The 19,010-nt window shown below is 44.7% G+C and overlaps 1 protein-coding gene across 10 annotated transcripts in view; it reads left to right on the top strand.

The window, feature by feature from the left end:
- Pde8b (phosphodiesterase 8B) overlaps positions 1-19,010 on the top strand; it is a 232,668-nt gene that overhangs the window by 165,419 nt on the left and 48,239 nt on the right. For 8 of the 10 annotated variants that reach the window (XM_071612473.1, XM_071612472.1, XM_071612478.1 and 5 more), the window contains 3 exons: positions 2,669-2,809; positions 4,361-4,449; positions 6,834-6,894. In XM_071612473.1, the coding sequence (XP_071468574.1) occupies positions 2,669-2,809; positions 4,361-4,449; positions 6,834-6,894 (291 nt within the window). The remainder of the gene's footprint in view (positions 1-2,668; positions 2,810-4,360; positions 4,450-6,833; positions 6,895-19,010) is intronic. The other 2 variants (XM_071612474.1, XM_071612475.1) reach the window with 1 other exon arrangement.

Genomic DNA, 19,010 nt, shown 5'->3' with positions numbered 1-19,010 from the left:
AGAGAAAGCCAGACATGTTTCCATTACAGCCAAACACAGGTCCCACATCTCCTCCCCACACTTTCGTCCAGGCTAGAATATCAATGCTATTTATGGTGGGCCACTTGGCTGTGATTTCAGCAATTAGGAGAAGGGACTCCCTGCCCTCTACACACCTTCCCCCCTTGTAATCTAACTGATGACTACTTGAGAAGGAAACTGAGTCCTTCATTCCATAGGCAGCAATCGGTGGGTAGTAAACCCATATCCCTGGGAGAGGTAATATGGTGACGGTGTTGCCACTGTGGTAGAAAGCATCTCCCAGCTTCTTGCAGAAACAGAAAGAAACAGGAGAGCGAGGACAGTGGACGCCTATCAAGGGGAGATGGAGGGAGAGTTGCTGTGCTGAAAGGGAAACTTGGGTTCTGAAATAAGACTATAGTTTTTTTTCTCTCAGGGAATTTCTTCATGTTACTTTGACAGATGTACCAGCAATCTGAAATGTAAAACTCAAGGCAAGATGAAGAAGGGAGAAGTTGGATTGGGAATGTTGTATGGAAGGGGGATACTAAAATGACCCTCGTGCTGTGAATTCGAGGCCGAGTCCTCATGCACAGGCTGTAACATTTGTGTTCTTACTGGTACCAGCATCCTTCTCAGGGCACTCCAGCTGCACGGTTAGGTGCCTTTGGGGGTTGCTCTTTAGCAGTTAGGTAGTAGTACTTTAAATGTAGGAACGATATCTATTATCTATCTGTTTAATCCATCCATCCATCCCTTTCTTCTTGCCTCCCTCTTTTTAAACTATCTGTTGTTTCTCTAAAACATTTATATGACACAGTTCTAAGCATTTTACACGTATTTATTTATTCCTTTAAACAATCCTATGAGTCAGGTACTACTGTTATACCTATTTTACAGATGAGGAAAGAGAAGTAATTTCCCCATAGTTCTGTAACCGATAATTGGCAGAGCCAGGATTTGAACTTGGGTGCCTTTCCAGATTATGTCCTGGTGTACCTGCTGCATTCGGAGGTTACAGGATTCCTAGTGTGAAAAAAAAGGGCTAGGACTTCTACCTGTATTAACAACCCAGTGGGGAAAGCATACACACACACTTGAAAATGTACAAGACTACAGCCAATCAACAAGGGGAACAATATATTCTCAAATGTTATCTATTTACTTATCAAATATTTACTAAATAGCCCTGAGTATCCAAAGGTTACTCCCCAAATAGCCCTTTCCTTGAGGATTTAAGTGCTCAGTGTTGGAGAGAAATCAACAGAAGTTTAAATTCAGCATAATTAAAACACTAGAAGTCTGCCCTGGAGCCAGTGGGAGCTCTTAGGAGTGGCACACCTGAGATTGGGCAGAGGTCAAGGAAGGATTTCTGAGGAGGAAAGGGACACATTGGAGGTGGGGAAGGGCATTCTAAGCAGACAGCATGTGGGGAAAGGTCCAGAGAAGAGGAACACCTGCAGGCAGCTCAGCGGCCTGCAGGGTGGGGCTAGGAGCCCTGCAGCCAGCCTAAAAGTAGGAACCATGATTGAAAGCAGTGCTGCCCTGTGCAAGTGACAGGCCTAGAAAGAGTCTGGAGATCTGTGAAGATAGTGTCATGGACTCCTCTTCATCAGGAGACCATGACAACAGGACCTGATGGCCAGAGCATCCTCCCCTTCAACTCCTAGTGTTAATGGACACACTGTTCCCAAGGGAGTAGCTCTCCAGGTGTCACTTTGTCACTTGGTTTATGACTGCTCTTATCCCCGTGGAGGGCAGGAATAATCACAGTTGGCAAGACTGTTTTAAAGCATCAGACAGATGGAAATTTGTGCCCAAAGAAACCTGTGACCCAGGTGCAGTGTGTTCTCACATTTTCCCCACGTTCCACTTTTCTTGTCCCTCCACCAGGCTTCTCATCTGGTGGACGTGCTCCTTGAAAAGAAAGTGGTGGATGGGGGCAGGAGCCAGGAGTTAGTTAAGACAAAGCTCTAAGTTCCTGAGCCCACTGCAGAATTTGGAAAGACTGCTGACCCCGAGTGTGTTGTAGGGATGCTCTTTTCTCACTTGTCTCAAACCTAGTATGCAAAGGGATACTTCCTGTGCCATTTAATTGCGTTTTACCTTTCAGATTAGACTAGAAGTGGCCCCAGCATTGATAATAGACTGTGGCAAATGGAAAGGAGACGTGATATCTAATTGCTGCTTTACTGAGAAGGCTAATGTAGGCCACAGCCCATTGAACTAAGCGATTTTGTACTTATTTATTTATTTTGCAGTGCTGGGAATCAAACCTTGGGCCTCACATATGCTAGGCAAGTGCTTTACCACTGAGCCACATCCCCGGCCCTGTTTTTATTTCTATGTTCTTCTTTTTCCTTATTTAATGCAGTAGTTGGTGGTAAAAGAGGCCCTCCTCAAGCCACGACTTCTAGATGAGGGCTTCCTGCTCTTTTCCTGCTAAAGAGTTTCTTCTGGTTTCCCGCAGGGGACCAGAATAATACTTGAATGAATAAATTTCTCTGCCCAGGAGGGAGGCCACTACTCCAGGAGGGTCAGGGAATGAGAGACCCAGTGATGCCTCCATTAGAGAGCAGTTGTGCAGGGCACTTGTTGCTTGATACTCCTATGTCCCAGAAGCATCTCTCTGGAGTACACTGATAAAGTCTCCTCCTCCCATTAACAGTATGTCAACCCAGCCTTTGAACGAATGATGGGCTATCACAAAGGGGAGCTCCTGGGGAAGGAACTTGCTGACCTGCCCAAGAGTGATAAGAACCGTGCAGACCTTCTCGACACCATCAACACGTGCATCAAGAAGGGAAAGGTGGGTGGAACTGACCAAACCACTCCAAGAACCCCTCCCCCGTGCTTTTTTCCCCCTTGGGAGTTTTTATGTCCCATCCTTAATGTTGGTTTCCCTAATAATGTCATAATGAAAAGAAGATCTTTGATATTTGCACAGGAGCCAAGGGTTAGTTCATTTTGGGTCTCATATGAATAAGGTGCTTGTCACGATGCTACAACAGCTTTGTGAAAGAACACTTCATCCGTTGCATGCATGTACCCCACCTGTCATTGCTGGAACACCCTGCCTATCTTTGTACCTCCTCAGAGAGCTGCTGTGTTTTTCAGTTTATCAGTGTCTGGGGACTGGAAGGACTTAATATCAGTCTTGATGGGTTAGCTCAGTTTTTTGGGTCAGTTATTGTTTTTCTGTTCTCTCATCACTATTCAGTATTCACTGTGTAGCTTGCTTCTTCCTGACCCACCTGTTCCCCGAGTGGCTTCCACTTCATCCAGGTTTATGAAGGCATGGTGGAGATGGGGGAGGCATTTCTCCTCTAGTCACCTTCCTCCTGAGGGGTTCTGGCCCTCAGAGCTGGGACTGAACTGCCTGTACGCTTTCTTGTAAACATTCCAAGTGCTTCCTCACTTATTATTTCTTTCATCCTCCTTTCTCTGCTGTGCACCAGTTCAATAAATACTGTCTTCACTGAATACGGAGGGTTTTTTTTTTTTAATAAGAATAAAATAAGTTTGGATTATTTGAGGGCCCAAATTACTTAAAAAAAAAAAAAGTTGGAGCAACAAGACTCAAAAAGGAAACAGGACATTATAAAGTACTCCAGAAAATGTTTGCCCAAAGAATGCAGCCACAGGTCTGGTGACCCCAATATGTGTTCTCAACAGACACATCATATGTGAGAGGGGGCGAGAAATAGCTGCAGAGAATCTCAATTTCTGATTTAACCACTCCCTCCCAGAATTAGTGGAGGTGTTCACCTGGCTCTTTATCCAGGCCCGATCCACAGGGTCCAGAGAGCAGGAATCTTCATGCCTGCCTTGGTATCATCTGTGAAAGCGGTGAGGAGACAGCCTTGCCCTGGAGAAGTCTTGGCTAGGAGGCTGCTGGGATGTTAGAAAGGTGGGAGCTTCAAGGAGGGTTAAAGAATTGAAAAATTATAACCAGATCCTTCACTTTCTGATGTGCAAGTCAGTGAGAATCTCTGCACCTCAGTTTGTCCATCTGTAAATAAGGGTGATAATATCAAGCTCACAGGTTGTTGTGAAGATTTCCAGAGAGAGACTTCTCAAACCTGGTGCCATGGAACCTGTAGGGCTGATAGTACAAATTCCACCCACTGGTCAAGTGTCCTGGGACCCAGGACAAACAGTATAGCAGTGGACATGTTGGTTTTGTGGTCTTGTCTTTATGCACTGTGACCAGCACAACATTGCAGCAGGTGCAAAAATGTAGCGGTTTTGTAAAATGTAACAAAACCATGGGGAACTTTCTCACAGCCTTCTAAGAACCTCTGTGGGAGCAGCTGTGTGCCTCCACTGCAGGATTTAAGAGTTCTCTTTGTCCATGTAGGAGTGGCAGGGGGTTTACTATGCCAGACGGAAATCCGGGGACAGCATCCAACAGCATGTGAAGATCACCCCAGTGATTGGCCAAGGAGGGTGAGAGCAAACTCTTCAACTCTTTCAGCTGAAGATAAGGACTCAGGGGTCTTGTGGGCATTGGGTTTGCACATTGAAATGCCAGCATAAGCCTTAGGTCCACAAATGCAGCAGGGTTGGGCCAGATGTTGCCTATATCAAGAGCACTTCCACTGGGCCAGCAGCAACCTTTGGCTGTGGTTTGCCTACCTTCTCTCCTCCCCGTGGTCTTTCATGAAGCATTGCCCTCACTCCCCACCTGTCCACACCCACCTGATCCTATGTGGTCCCATTATTCCTAGTACCTGCTAAGCATATTTAAGGTCTAGGCTGTCCCTTCCCCTTAATGACAAGTGATTTCCAACCAGAGTTGCCGGTCTCAGCCCACAGGGAACCAACCTTCTTTCCTTCTTGAGGCCCCAACTCTTTGTTGGTTCTCTCCAGACTGACTCTGAGCTTATTCTACAAGGGGTAAAAGAGCCATGGAACTTTCTGACCTGCAGAGAAAGGTGTCTGAACAGGAACTAAGGGCATTTGATTCCATGGAACCCCAGATTACTAGAGAATCCTGTAGAGAGATAGGAAAACAGGCAATTCCTTCTCCTTCTTCCAGTCAAATTTTGTGAGGAGGTTCACAGAGGTAAATAGGACCACCAAATAGGACGATTCTTTGTAAACTAACTTGAAAGTCAACACCAGCACAAGAGTTTGAATTTATAAGGACGTGTGACATGTGACATTTTGGAAGGAATCATGATAGCTATTATTATGCCAGTGACTGGAATCGGAAAGTCCCATATATAACTTCCAGACAAGCCGAGTTCCTTTAAAATCATTATGTGATTAAAAAACTAGATATTTCATGGAACTGGGGTTGTGGCTCAGTGGTAGCACACTTGCCTAGCATGTGTGAGGCACTGGGTTCAATCCTCAGCACCGCATATAAATAAATGAAGATAATAAAGGTCCATCAACATCAAAAAAAAAAAAAAAGAAAAGAAAAGTAGATATTCCATACATTCAGCAGTGTTTGTAAATTATTTCCCCTCCAGTTTTACTTTTTGGTTAGTTTGAAAATTGTCCTTCTGTCTGTTCAGATACTACCTCCTGGTATTTCATGCTATTTTGTAATTTGTGTCTTCCCTTTGGCTTGACTCTGGAGGTTGTGGGCACTGGCAGGCCCCTGACCAAGGATTCCCAGCCATGGGAAAGAGGCTGTCCCCAGGCCTTCCTCCTGACGGGTAGCACCTCACCTACAGCCATCAGTGCACATAACCATGGGAGGAAGATAATGCCCGTGGCTGTCATGTTGTTTCTGTCATCATCCTTAGACCATCTTCTCAGAACATCGAAGCTAAAAATCATTTTGTAGGTGTGACCAGAATCATTGGGTAACCAAAGCAGAGGAGATATGCTATTGCCTGGTAATTGCTGTCAGAATAATTTTTTTTTCTGATTTTACAGATGAGAGAAAGAAATTCTTTTATCCAGACATAATTTCCAGTGTTATTTTCCCTAATTGGAGACATTGAGCTATCAGAGGCTATTCTGATTAAAAGTAGAGTAATTTTACCCCATCCTATTTGAGTGAAACTCATTACAGAATAATACAGGATTTTTAAAGCTATCTTTGTAATCATCTAGAGAAAAGTAAACCAGAGAGAGAAAGAGACAGAGACAGAGAAAGACAGAGACAGAGAACGGATGTACCCAAGTCTTCTCAGATATAAATTCTAACATACTCTCTGGATTTCATGGCTTTACTCTTGGTAGAAAATCCATCCTGAGCTGATTTTTTTTTTTTTTTTTTTTTTTTTTTTTTTGCACAGGGCTGGTGCACCTGTCCTCTTCTTCTTGGTTTCCCTTGTGGTGAGCAGGACCATAGATTGAGTTTCAGGATTCTGTCCATGACCTTGAAATAGGAGGATTTTTCTCTGCCTGAAAAATGCCATCATTATGACAACCATAGTGTGAAAGAATATGGAATATTTAATGTAAAAACAGCAACCATGAAATTTGGTCATTGTCCAAATGAGTCTTTCGCTTTTTATATAAGCAATAAAATTATTCATGTCAGCTGAATTAAGACCAATTTATCTGCAGTAGCATTTCATTTGATCACTGAAGATATCTAGGCACCAAACTTCAGGAGGCCATTGCAAAATGAAATACCCATTAGGAAGGTTTCCAAGCCAGCTAGAATGACCAGGGAGGCTCGTGTTTGAAGGCATTGTGTGGGCCCAGGGTGGAAAGTGTGTTTCCTGTAGCTTGGGTTTTGTTTGAATTCTACACCTGCCCTAGGAGGGACCTTGGAGTTTTGCTTTAAGAAGACTGTTGATGTTTTCATTTGTTGACTTGTTGAATCCTCTCTTATCTGACTAATAACTGATTATTTATATTATTAGGAAAATTAGGCATTTTGTCTCCCTCAAGAAGCTGTGTTGTACCACTGACAATAACAAGCAGGTACAGTATTCAGCTTCTTCCGTTTGCTTTGTCAGCTTGGCCGTGTGTTACATCTCAACCACTGTTCTCTGCTTGTCTTTCTCCATATTTTACTGTAGTTGCCAATGAAGAAGGTTTATGAGAAAACTAGATACCTCTGACAGACTTTCCCCCCCAAATTCCTCTACAAGTCTACCTGACATTATTAGTAGTCTACATTAGTTATGCTGTACCTTATGCCTGACTCTCCTGGCTGATGTATTTCATGATATAAAATTCTTCTTCCAAACCAAAAATGTTCTATTTCCTATCTTAATCTTGTAAACAAAAATGAAGTATGTATTCACTTGAGCATTTCACCACTACAAATGATCAAAAATAATTTCAAAATAGTACTTGCCGTTCCATCATGTAGAGCAATGCATTTGAATGCTGCCTTCTAAAATAACAATTTTAGTATGTTGTTATATTCAGGAACTTTTTAAGGTAGTTTTATCATAGGGAGCATCCTGGGGACAGGTATTTATACTTGATTTATACTTTTACCGCTGGTTCATGTAGATTATTTTATCTTATGCTTTATAATTTGTTGATTAAAAAGTATATAACAAACATAATTGCCCCCCAATCTGTTTTTGAAAAATTGTACAATGTGGCCTCTGATGAAGATTTTTAAAGAAGGGACAGTGTCTCTAAGGGACTTTAAGAGCACCCAGGGAGGAATCCATTGTATTTTGTGTGGTGGAGACTTGTGAAGTGCAGGATGAGGTGAAGCCTGGTCAGATGAGGAGGTAGACTCGAGCTGGGAGGACTGTGGTCACCTGGGCTCCTTGCAATAAGGAGAGACTCCAGAGGGAGGCTGGGACTGGGTCAGTCGGTGCCTCAGGGCATCAGAGGCATCTGTGGCCATGGGCTTGTTCATAATATTTAGTCCAACCCAAAATGCTTTCTTCAGCACTGAGAATTTAATCTGGAAGCAGGAAATTTTCCGGTAATACCATAAAGTCACATAGAGAGAGGCAAATCCTTGGAGACCCCTGGGAAGGAAAGGGAATGACTTTCATAAGAAAAAAAAAAAAAGAATCTTCAAACAGCCACCCTCTGCAGTCTCTCCTCTCAGACACGCTGGGAGGAGAAATGAGGTCTGCCTGAGAGGTGACACAGGCAGGGGAGGGAGAGGGACAGGCGATCCTGCTGTGTCTTTTACTGAACACAAGCTGTGCAAAGCACTGTCTCTGGGCTATGGACCCACAGTAGAGGACACAGACACACTTGGCCCACCAGTTTGACCTCACTTCCCCTCCTCTTCTCTTTCTGAGAATGAATTGCCAGTCTCCAATTCCACATGTCTGAATCATAACAGTCCCCCACAGTTCAACCCAAGAAGTGTTAAGAACCACCTTGCTCCCCAAAGCACCTTCCTTCCTTTGTGTTACCTGCCCCCTCCTCATCATTGTCCACAGCTGTTTTTGTGCTAACCTTCCCTCCCCTCATCTCTAGGAGGGCCATCTAGTATTTGTGTGCCCACCTGCCTGGCACATAGTAGGCCCTCAACCTGATGGTTAGCTTCAACGAAATGGAGAGTCTCAGTCCTGGCCTCCTGTCAGCTATGAATGCTTCTTGCTGGACAGGGAGAGCAGACCGTCCTTTAGCACAGGACTTCAGGATGCAGAAGCAAGGGACCACCTCTTCTTCTCTGCAGCTCTAAATAGAAACGCCTTTACTGCCATGAATCAGCTGCTGTTCTGAGAAGAGTAGAAAACACAGAGCTCGGATACCCTGAGCCATTGACGTCACCTAATGGTGCGGCACAGGCCTAGAGAGACTCTTAGATTTTCCAATAATAAAGCATTTTTATCCCCCTGGCTGGCTACAGCGCTTTTCCTCCTCATCGAAGGCGGCGGGAGTGCGCGGCCAGGGGCTCGGGGCCGGGGAGGGCTCCCTGGACGGGGACCAGCCTGTCTGCAGGCGTTCCGGTGGTGCTGCTTTCTGGGGTTTAGCCCTGACGTCAAAATCGACCCGTGGGTTTGAATTTTAACAAGGAACAAAATAGTAAGCCAGGCAGCTGACTGCTGGTCGTGTTTGTCATCAGGAAAGATTCCTTTTCCGCTGTGAGCCCTGTAGCTTTTTGCCAAGAGACTGGAAATGCTCAGCGAGGTTTGTCTGCTATAAACATTTTCTCCCCCTCCACTGCACACACTTTGTCCCCAGATGTGCACAAAACACCTGCTCTGTGCTGGCCCCAGGGATGCAGAGTCTTGACCTTAGATGCCACAAGGGTCACGGACCATTAACAGATTGAACAAAACAAAACATAACACAGGGGAAGAACCAATTGACTACTTAAAAAGCATGAAACTCGGGGGCTAGGGAGGCTGGCAAAGAGTTTTTGAGGCTTTGTCTAGGACCAGGGCAGCAAACTGCAGCCTCCAGGCCAGAGGTGGCCTGCTTCGTACTTACAGCCATGCTCTCTGTGGCTGCTGTCACACCACGACAGCAGAGTGGACCGGTTACAACAGACCCCAGGGTCTGCAAAGCCTAGAGCATTTGCTATATGGCTTTTTATAGAAAAAGTTTGCTGACCTCCATTTCTAGAAGATAATTTTCTTTCTTGAATTTCCCACTTTCTTAGGCTAGGAATATCCCAGATCACCAAGAATTCTTATCCCCTGCCACAGTGCACATACTCTTAGGGGACCCTTTGTCTTCATGTTAACCCCATGTCCTATTTCAAAGCCCGTATCCACCCCTTTACACTGGCATCCTAAGGACGTGAGGACATAGGTCCCTGGAGGCCTTTGTCTTTTCCCCAGGTCAAAATCAAAATTCAAATATATGACTAAAACATGAAATTTCAGGGATCTGTAGCCATGGCCCAAGAGTGAGACTGCATAGGGAAAAGGAGGTGTACAGAACCCTGCATTACATCAGATCCTCCTAAGCCAGACCAGAGCCTGGCCTGGGAAAGGAAAGGGCCTGAGCCAGGGGAGCCTGTCAAAGCAGAGGGGCCTCCTGGTGCCACCCCTACAGTGTCTGTCCCCAGCATGGTTGCACAAGCCTTCCCTGGTCTCATTCCTCCAAGTCTTGGCCATAAGAATATCCAGGGCACAGCAGCCCTGAAAACCAGTGTGCCAGTGGCAGGCTTAGAGCCTGTGGGAAAGAACATGGGAAGGCAGTAGGCAGAGGAGGACAGGGCTGCAGTTGTCAGTGTCTGTCAGATGACCTGATCCCTCTTCTCATGGAATCCCTCTTCTCACAGGGCCATGGAGAAGCCCTCAAGGAGCTGCAGGTATCTCCCATCCTATAAGAGGAAGCATTTCTTTTGCAAAATCAGGGATCCTTGGCCACATGATGAGCAGCTCTAGAAAAGATGCCCCCTTCCATTCCACAGTGGAAGGTATATACAGGGGAAGGCTGTGGCCAAACTCAGAGGAAGCGTTCTGCTTTCTGGCTAATCAAGGATCCAAGACAATAGCTGAATGAGAGCAAAATGAGACCAGTCTGACCTGATTTTGTACAAGGCTTATAGAGCTGGAAATTGGGGCCCTGATTTTGCAACTCCGTTGATCCCCTGCTCAACCTCATTTCAAGAATGTTATTTCAACCATGAAAAATAGGAAGGGCATAATCTCTGAATGGAGAGTAGCTATTTAACTAGAAAGAATTAGGCTTCATGGAAAAACTGGTTTCTTCCACTGCAAACTGATGTACACGCATCGTCACAGTCTCACATTAGCCTGGGGCCTGACGTTAGGAAGTCACAGCTTCAAAAGCACTTTCACATATGTAACTTATATGAGAACAGAAAGGTGGAATTGGTCAAGTTTACAATGTTGAAATCTTACTTTGGGATATAGCTTATTGGGGTTCATGCATATTTTGTTTTATAAGCTATTTAATCTTGAAATTGTACAAATTAGGAAAAAATAGGACTTTCCTGTCATAGTAATGCACAAGGTTAAGACAGAAGTGTCTAAAGAAAGATCTGAAGGGGATGAGATGTGAAGGAGCAGGAAAGAGAGAATGGGATCTTCAGTTTTGTGAAGGCTTCATGGAAGGAAGGAAGGAAGGTCCAGACCCTGGAGGCAAAAGCAGGGGAAAGTTTAAAGGGATTGCTCATATTCGGTTTAAGATGGGGAAACTGACCAAAGCTCATAGTCTTCGTGGATGGTGAGTTCCCCACTGTAAAGGGGTCGGGGTAGAACTAGACTGAGCACTCAGTGGGAAAAACTGTCCGAGGAATTCACTGGAGGATGAACTGGATAGGTGATTCCCAAAGTATGATTCCTCTGGAGCAGCAGCATCAGCATCGATGGGAATTTGTTAGAAATGTAAAATCAGAACATCAGAATCAGAAACTCTGGGGCGGGACCTCAGCACTGTTTTAACAACCCTTCAAACATGCCAAAGTTTGAGAGCTGTAGGACAAGAAGAATGACTTGGAGACTGGGATGGTGTGAACTCTAATCATTAGTCCAGGGGCAGGGTCTGTCCTGAGTTAAAAGTAGTCAGAAAAAAAAAAAATTGTTTTCAGTATTCCACTGGCCCTCGAGGTCTCCCTGTCCCCCAAATTGTTACGTACATAACCAATATATTTCTCATGTGGCAAGACAAAGAATATTTGCTTGGTCTTCAGGGCACACATCCAAGTGTGACTTCTTAAAACAGAATTGAAGACAAGGTTATTATAGCTGCAAACATGACCTCAGCTGCCTCTAAAAGTGGCCATTCACATTTAGAAGTATTTTTTGTGTCATTGATGTATTACCACCATAGAGAGTTTGTACACACAGCAGGTGTCCTGAAATATTTGTTGGTATATCTGGTAAAGCCACTAAATAAACAAAATTATCCAAATTTTTCCATTTAGCTTTAGTACATATTTACAAGAAGCTATTTAAAGAAAAAGACCTCTGATGTTGCAAAACCACATTTGTTTTTCCCTGAGAAACCACATTTTGAATAATCAAGCTTTGAACAGACATGAATGGAGGACCTGCTGCAAGTCAGGGACCCCGGGAGCCCCTGAGGCTACAAGACTGCAGGAGCTTACAGGAGGGACATTGAGAATTAGCATCGTGTGCATGAGAGGGTCTTGGTTCAGAGGAGGGAGAGGAAATTTTCATGTTGGGCATTGGTGGGGTCATGGCCTGTTTCGTGAGTATCAGAAGTCAAGTTGAGAGGGAGTCATTTGGCTAATAATGGAGAAGGTAAACCAAAGACATTCGAAGTCTATGTATGGACATTGAGCACAGCATGGGAGGAGACTGCACAGGTACTGGTAGACTCAGGTGTTCTTCACCCTGGCAGAGAATCTCCAGCCTCTTGTGGCCAACAGGGCTGCAGGCTCAGAGTTGTCGGCTCTGCATAGCGATATATGGGGTTTCTTTTGCCTCCCCTGTGTTTTTATCTTGTCCTCTCTGCCATCACTAGATGTTTATAAGACACTTAGCCTAAGGTGTATGGTGGGAGAAGGAGAGGGGAGAGAATGATAAGTCTGAGCTGTAACTAAAGTTTCCCTCTGATGAAACCATTAATGTCCCGTCACCAATAATAACCTACTCCAACAGGGAGGACCTGCTCAATTTAGCTTCAAAACTGGAGGCCTAAACATACGGAGAAGTTAGTTTGACCTAAGAAAAGTAACATAGGTTCGGTAATGAATGAGAAACAGACGTAACTGAGCTCTTTCTTAAAAAAGTGATGTTATTTATCTCTAAAGCATTTAAGATAACTAGGACTTAAAGAGGTGATACAATGTTGGCCTTGAAGAGGAGGATTTTTGCCTCCAAAATTAATTTAAATTTCAGAGGTCCCATTTTTATGATTTGTATCATTGAGGCTTTTGCAAGATTCTGCTCATTCTGGAGACTTGCCCATTATATTACCTAAGACCTGGCTTCTGTTAACATTTTACTCATTCACCAATGTTTTGTGTTTGCGATTTATGAGCGTTAGTATTCTCTGGAGACTTTTCTTTTTCCAAGGCAATAGCTGGTGCCTGATTCTTCAGAAGGGATTCATTCAGTTCACATTAAGGAGAAAGGCTGAGGTTTGACATTTGGCTCAGCCTGAGTGAGCTGAGTGAGAGTAAGGTGAGTGAGACACAGCAACCACCTGGCACTGTGGTCCAGCGGTGGACGAAGGAGTCACCGTGTCTCTCCCCACATCTGTGCCTGCTCTCCTGTTGTGCCTGACTTGGCTAATAGGACACCATCCAGTCAGCGACCCACACCCTAAACCAGGGAACCATCCTTAGCATCCTTGCTTTCCTGATTCCCTGGTATCCTGGAAGCCACTTACTTCTGAAGATTGTGCCTTCATCATAGCTCTTGACCTCATCTCCTTTCCTCCATCCACAGCCCCTTCATTTGAGCCATTAGGACCTCTGGTTATACCTGCTTGCTCTGTCTCTGCACACTGTGTGCTGGAACCAGACCGTATCCACTAATGAAAACTGATGGTTTCTTTTTCTAGAATTTTGTGAGTCATTTGTTAAATTGACCATTATCAAAATTTAAATTGTAGAGCTGGGTGTGATGATGTGCACCTATAGTCCCAGCTACTCAGGAGACTGAAGCAGGAGGCTCGCTTGAACCCAGGAGGGTAAACCCAGGCTGGCTAAGATGACCAGACCCCATTTAAAAAACAATAAATTGTGTAAGAATGCAATTAAACAAATTTTATTTTCAGGAGTATAAGTATCCAAAACCATTACTTCCTTAGCATGTTTCTACATGTGTTATCTGCATGCTAGAGATTCTGCATATTTATTTCATGTTTATTGTGGAAATGCCTCATAAACATAGGCCACTTTGTATGTCTTCCCAACTCCATATTCGGTGACATTATGTTTACAGAGTCAAACAACCACAGCAGAAGGAAATTAGCAAATACTACAGATAAGGACTTTTTTTTGGGGGGTTGGTTCTTTAGACTGAAGAAAAAAAATATTTAAAAAGTAACATTTAATTCAAGAAGTTGCTCTAATTAACAAATGAAATTTCTATTTTACTTTCAACTTTTTAATGTAAATGAAATATTAACTAACATTCACCTTGGAACTCTACTCATTCATCAGTCACAACTCTCAGTGGGCTACAGGCACAAGAAGTTAGCAAAAATCAACAAAAGCATTTGTAAAAATCAATTGGCGGTGTAAATTTTACAATAAAGAATATTTTATGGCTCTGTGCGGTGGCACATGCCTGTAATCCCAGCCACTCAGGAGGCTGAGGCAGGAAGATCACGAGTTCAAAGCCAGCCTCAGAAAAAGCGAGGTGCTAAGCAATTCAGTGAGACCCTGTCTCTAAATAAAAAATACAAAATAGGGCTGGGGATGTGGCTCGGTGGTTCAGTGCCCCTGAGTTCGATCCCCGGTACCCCTTCCCAGGAAAGAGTATTTTATGTTTTTAGTATTATTTAGGATTTGTGAGTTATATATTCTTTAAATCATGTGCTGGGACATTTTTTTTTTCAGGACCAATTATAAGTATTTTAGGCCTTTCAGTCTCAGCTGCAACTCAACTCTTAGTGGGTAAGCAGCCACAGAGAAAGTGTCAAGGAATGGCTAAGGCTGTGTCATAAAATTATATGTACAAAAGCAGGTGCTAGTCCCTGGGCCAGAGTTTACTGACTCTTTTAGCCAGCTCTGCATCACTGTGATGAAAAGACCTGACAAGATCAACTCATGGAGGAATGGTTTATTTTGGCTTATGGTTTAGAGGTTCAGTCCATTGTCAGCAACCCTGTCACTCTGGGCCCAAGATGAGGCAGAGTGTCATGGCAGAAGGGTATGGCAGAGGAGAGCAGCTCTGCACCTGATAGCAGGAAGCAGAGAGAGCTCTGCTTACCAGGCACAAAATAAAAACCTCGGTCCATACCCTATCTGCCTGTGGTTACCATCCAGTTAATTAATCCACTGATTTGATTACATGTCTCACATAACCAATCATTTCACTTCCGAAAATTGTTTTATTGTCACCACATGAGCTTTTGAAGGGCACCTCATATCTAAACCATAACACTGACCTCTGATTTTTATGAAAAAAAATTATGGTAAGCTTATATGCAGCTCCTCATGAGAGTTTTTGTTGTTGTTTGTTTGTTTCAAGTACTGGAGATTTAACCCAGGGCTAACCCAGATTTTATCACTGAGCTATATTACCAGCCCCTTTAAGTTTTTGTTTTAAGACAGAGTCTCACTTAAGTTGATAAAAGTGTCACTAAGTTGCCGAGGCTGGCCTCAAACTTGCCATCCTCCTGCCTAAGCCTCCGGAGTTACTGTGCTTACAGGTGTGCACCACCATGCCAGGCTATCTGTGCACATTTGCAGCAAATCAGTGATTAAATCTTTACTCACATGCCATTGATTATCATCTCATCCAGTCCCCAGGCCTCACTCTAAAGGGCTCACTAGTGATTCTTCATCATCCAGGAAACAATCATCAGACATGGCTCAGGGGTACTCACCTTACTCTCCCTCCCCTTCCCTGCCACCTTGAAGCTCTCTCAACACAGCTGGTTTGCTCATACAATGGGGTTGCTCCCACCGCTCTCTCTTTTGAGCCTACTCGTCCTTCTTCTTATCCTCCTAGAAATCTCTTGCTCACCTGTCCCAGTAGTGTCTCCTCTAGAAGTGTCCCTGGCCACTTCTCTTTCCTACATGGTGGACTCAGCCCTTATTCTTGCTTCCCCATGAGACCAGATCATCAAGGGCAGTATCCTGTCTTGGACTCTGCACCTCCATCTCCTGCTGCTTCTACTAAACTCACTCAGTGAATGTTGTATTGTTGAAGTTTATCAGGGATCTTCTGTTTATGTGTCATAATAAGACATATTATTTGTACCCCTTACTGTGCCAGTGCTTGTCATATAGAATTCCTGTAGCTCTCACCAAAACCCCATGAGGTGATCCTAAGATCCTCTTTTTTATACATGAGGAGTCTGAGGTATGGAATAGTGAAGAAACTTGTCCAGGTGTCACATAAGATAAATGTGGCAGAGCCAGGATTCAAATCTGAAAGTAGTTAGCAACATGGTCATAAAAGAAATTCAAGTGCATATTTGGAGACTTCATAGAGAATGGTTACCCTTACTTAGAAAGCCAGGGGATGATTTCACAGAGGAGATGTTGGCTGAGATGGGTTTAAACAGTAGTTAGAATGTGTTCTTAAGGGAGGAATCCCTGTGGAAGCTAAAAGGTAGCTAGAAACAGGAAAGGAGAGAATGACCAGGCTTGGATGGATCCCCTGGAGTGGTGGAAAGTGGGTAAGCTAGAGCTAGAACTGCCAGTGCACTTGGGGGCCAGCCTCAACCACCCAACTACCTCTGTCCAGCTCTTCGGCGTACTCTGCCTCTAGCACCTTCAGGTCCCACAGCCATTGCTCCTAGCTGTTTGGACTAAAGGAAATCAAGCCACGTGAATGTGTATGTTTATGTGATGTGCGTAGGGCAGCTTGGAGGTAGGTGTGGAAGGCTAAGACAGTGAGGTACCCGGCTGTCCACAGAGGAGCCTGGGGCCTTTCCTAGGAAAATCTGGAGCCTGGGACCACCACTGCTTTTGAAGATCATCAGAGGGACTTGTCCTGGGACCAGGTGTCATCAATAATATATGTTGAGTATTGTCACTTCTAACTGAAACCCTTCAGAATTCATTCCCCATCATACTTGGCAGTGTGCACCCAATGCAAACCTAACAACCAACCATAGTTCCACCTGTTCCTTTGCCTAAAGAGTCTTTTGTCTCAACCATAAAGCAGTATTCATTGCCAAGGATTGTATTCACACTTCTAAGTCTCATTCACACTTATGTGGTGCCTTCAATTTCCAAGAGCAAAATCCCAAGAAGTGTGGCCTTCTCTACTGCCGTGGTAGAAAAAGAAGCGAAGAGAAAGAAGAATTTGAAATGTTTTTCGTTAAATTTGCTCTGCTACATTTTGGAGAAATCTGACTTGCATCAGTCTCTCACCCTGGTTTGCTGAAGGCTAAGTTTCAGGTTTGGGACTTCAGAGCCCAGTTCCAGGAAACTAAAGAAAGCTGCATTTGCTTATCTTCATGACCAGCTTGTCCCTAAACCCAGAATCACAATGTAAGGAGTGGGTTCAGTAATACTTATTATTTCTTAGTTAACAACAGAGGCTGTGGGCTGGTGGCTGAGCAGGTGTGACGTATGTACTTGGAGTAAGTGGGAGTATGATAAGGACCAGGTCCTGAGGGTGCCTTTCATTCCACAAGGGCTTATGGAGCACTTCATACCAAGCATGAACCAGAACTAAGGCACTGAAGGAAAACCACGGGCAGGGCCTGCACCAACGCTGCTTTGAGTCCCATGGAGGATTATGAGAAGGCTTCCACCTGTAGAACTGTTAAAAGGATGTTAAGTGCTTAGTTACAGAACACTGAGCCAGGCGTGACAAAGGAAGCCAAAGGCAGATTCATAGGAAGCGGGATGTAATCATAAGGAACACCAGACCTGTTTTGACGGTGGAAAGGTCTCCAAGGAGATTGCCTATACCTGCTCCTCGGCCTTGGGGGCAGCACTTGTAAGTGGCAAGGAATGTGAAAAGGCTCTTTATCTTGGCTGCTCATTGCAGTTATCTAGAGAGTTAAAAATAAAGTATAAAACAGTGATGTCACATTTCAGGGGCTCCAAGAGGGTGGGTCTGGAGTGCAGGCTGGCCATGAGGGTTTCTGAGACCTTCCCCCAAAGGATTCCAATGTCCTGCCAAGGTGGAAACCACTGACTGAAAGCAAAGCCTCCGAGGGATTTGGTCTGGTGTGATCGGGTATGTTAACCTAGGGACTTTTCCCGCTGGACAATTTAGAGGAAGACTAGAGTGTGGTTTGATTAAAAAGCCATGGAGGGGCAGGTTGCTAGAAGAATGTGTGTCATTCTCACAGGGAGGACGAGGCACTGTGGAACTGCCAAGAGCAAGAACCTGTCCTTCCTCAGCTTTGAACCTCCCTTCTGAGCACTGACATAGAAAATGTCTGTTGAATGAATGTTTGCATCTGGGAACAGAAGTGTGGGAAGCAGGAGTAGTTTCAGGAGCCAGGAGCCCTCTGTCTGCTCCACAGGCCTTGGGAGCATGGAGTGCAGCCTGGGCTTCTGGAGCAGCCTTGGACGAGAGAAGGCCAACCTGGGAAAGGGCACTGGCTGGGCTTGATGAGTGCCTAGGACATGAGGGTAGCCCCTGCCTGTCTTCCCAGCTCTCTCTTCAGACCTAGCACAGAGCCTGGCACATGGGAGGGGAGGCATTTCCAAATGGACAGATGATGTTCTGGGCAGTCTTCCTCGCTGGGCTGGTTCTGGGCACCAGAGCGTCTCTGTCCTTAGAGCCTGACCTGACCACACTGTAGTTCCTGATCACAGTGAGATTTGGGATACATGCAACCATGCATCCCTTGGTCTGCCTCCCAAGTCTTGTTACCTGATTCAGCTGACAGGATTTGGGTTTATGTTGTTTTTCATTTCTCTTCCACATTAATGTTTCATGGCTGTGAGATCGAGTAGGAGAAGTAATGGTGTAGACAGGATTTATTGAGTTGTTGGTTTCAATTTAAATATGAAAAATTCACCCAGTTGCCTTTAGGATATGAGAACTATTTAAAAAAAAATCTTCGATAAACCCATACAGACCCTACAGAGCTGAAACCCCAAGTCTATTTCTCTACTTGTCACTGCTGGGTCCCCAGGTGACATAGCAGGTTGGCAAACCCATTAGTCGCAGAAGCACAATGTTCTGTGTAAGTGACCATATGCTGCTTAATGACATGACCAATTATGAGAGCTGATTGTGTCTTTGTGTGAACATCATAGAGTGTACTTGCAGGAAGGTGCCTATGACCACAGTGATGTCTGTTGACAGAAATGTCATTATGAGACATGACTATAGTTGAGGAGTTATACTCTAATTATGTCCCTGGACAGCACTCTGGTGGTGAAGGGATGGTAAGACCCCCATAGGAAGGAGCCCTAAGGAGCGACTGTCCCAGGAATGGTGAGCTGTGCCAGTTGGGTCAGTCTCAGGCAGGGGCAGTTTTGTGCTTTGTGGAGTCCAGAGGGCAGACCACCAGCCCTCTATGTTGCCAGTGGCTTTTCTGCACCTGAGCACCTCAGCACCCACCTGTGCTTG

This window comes from Marmota flaviventris, chromosome 5 (genome assembly GCF_047511675.1).
Source record: "Marmota flaviventris isolate mMarFla1 chromosome 5, mMarFla1.hap1, whole genome shotgun sequence".
NCBI lineage: Eukaryota > Metazoa > Chordata > Mammalia > Rodentia > Sciuridae > Marmota > Marmota flaviventris.
This window is presented reverse-complemented; position numbering and strand designations above follow the sequence as displayed.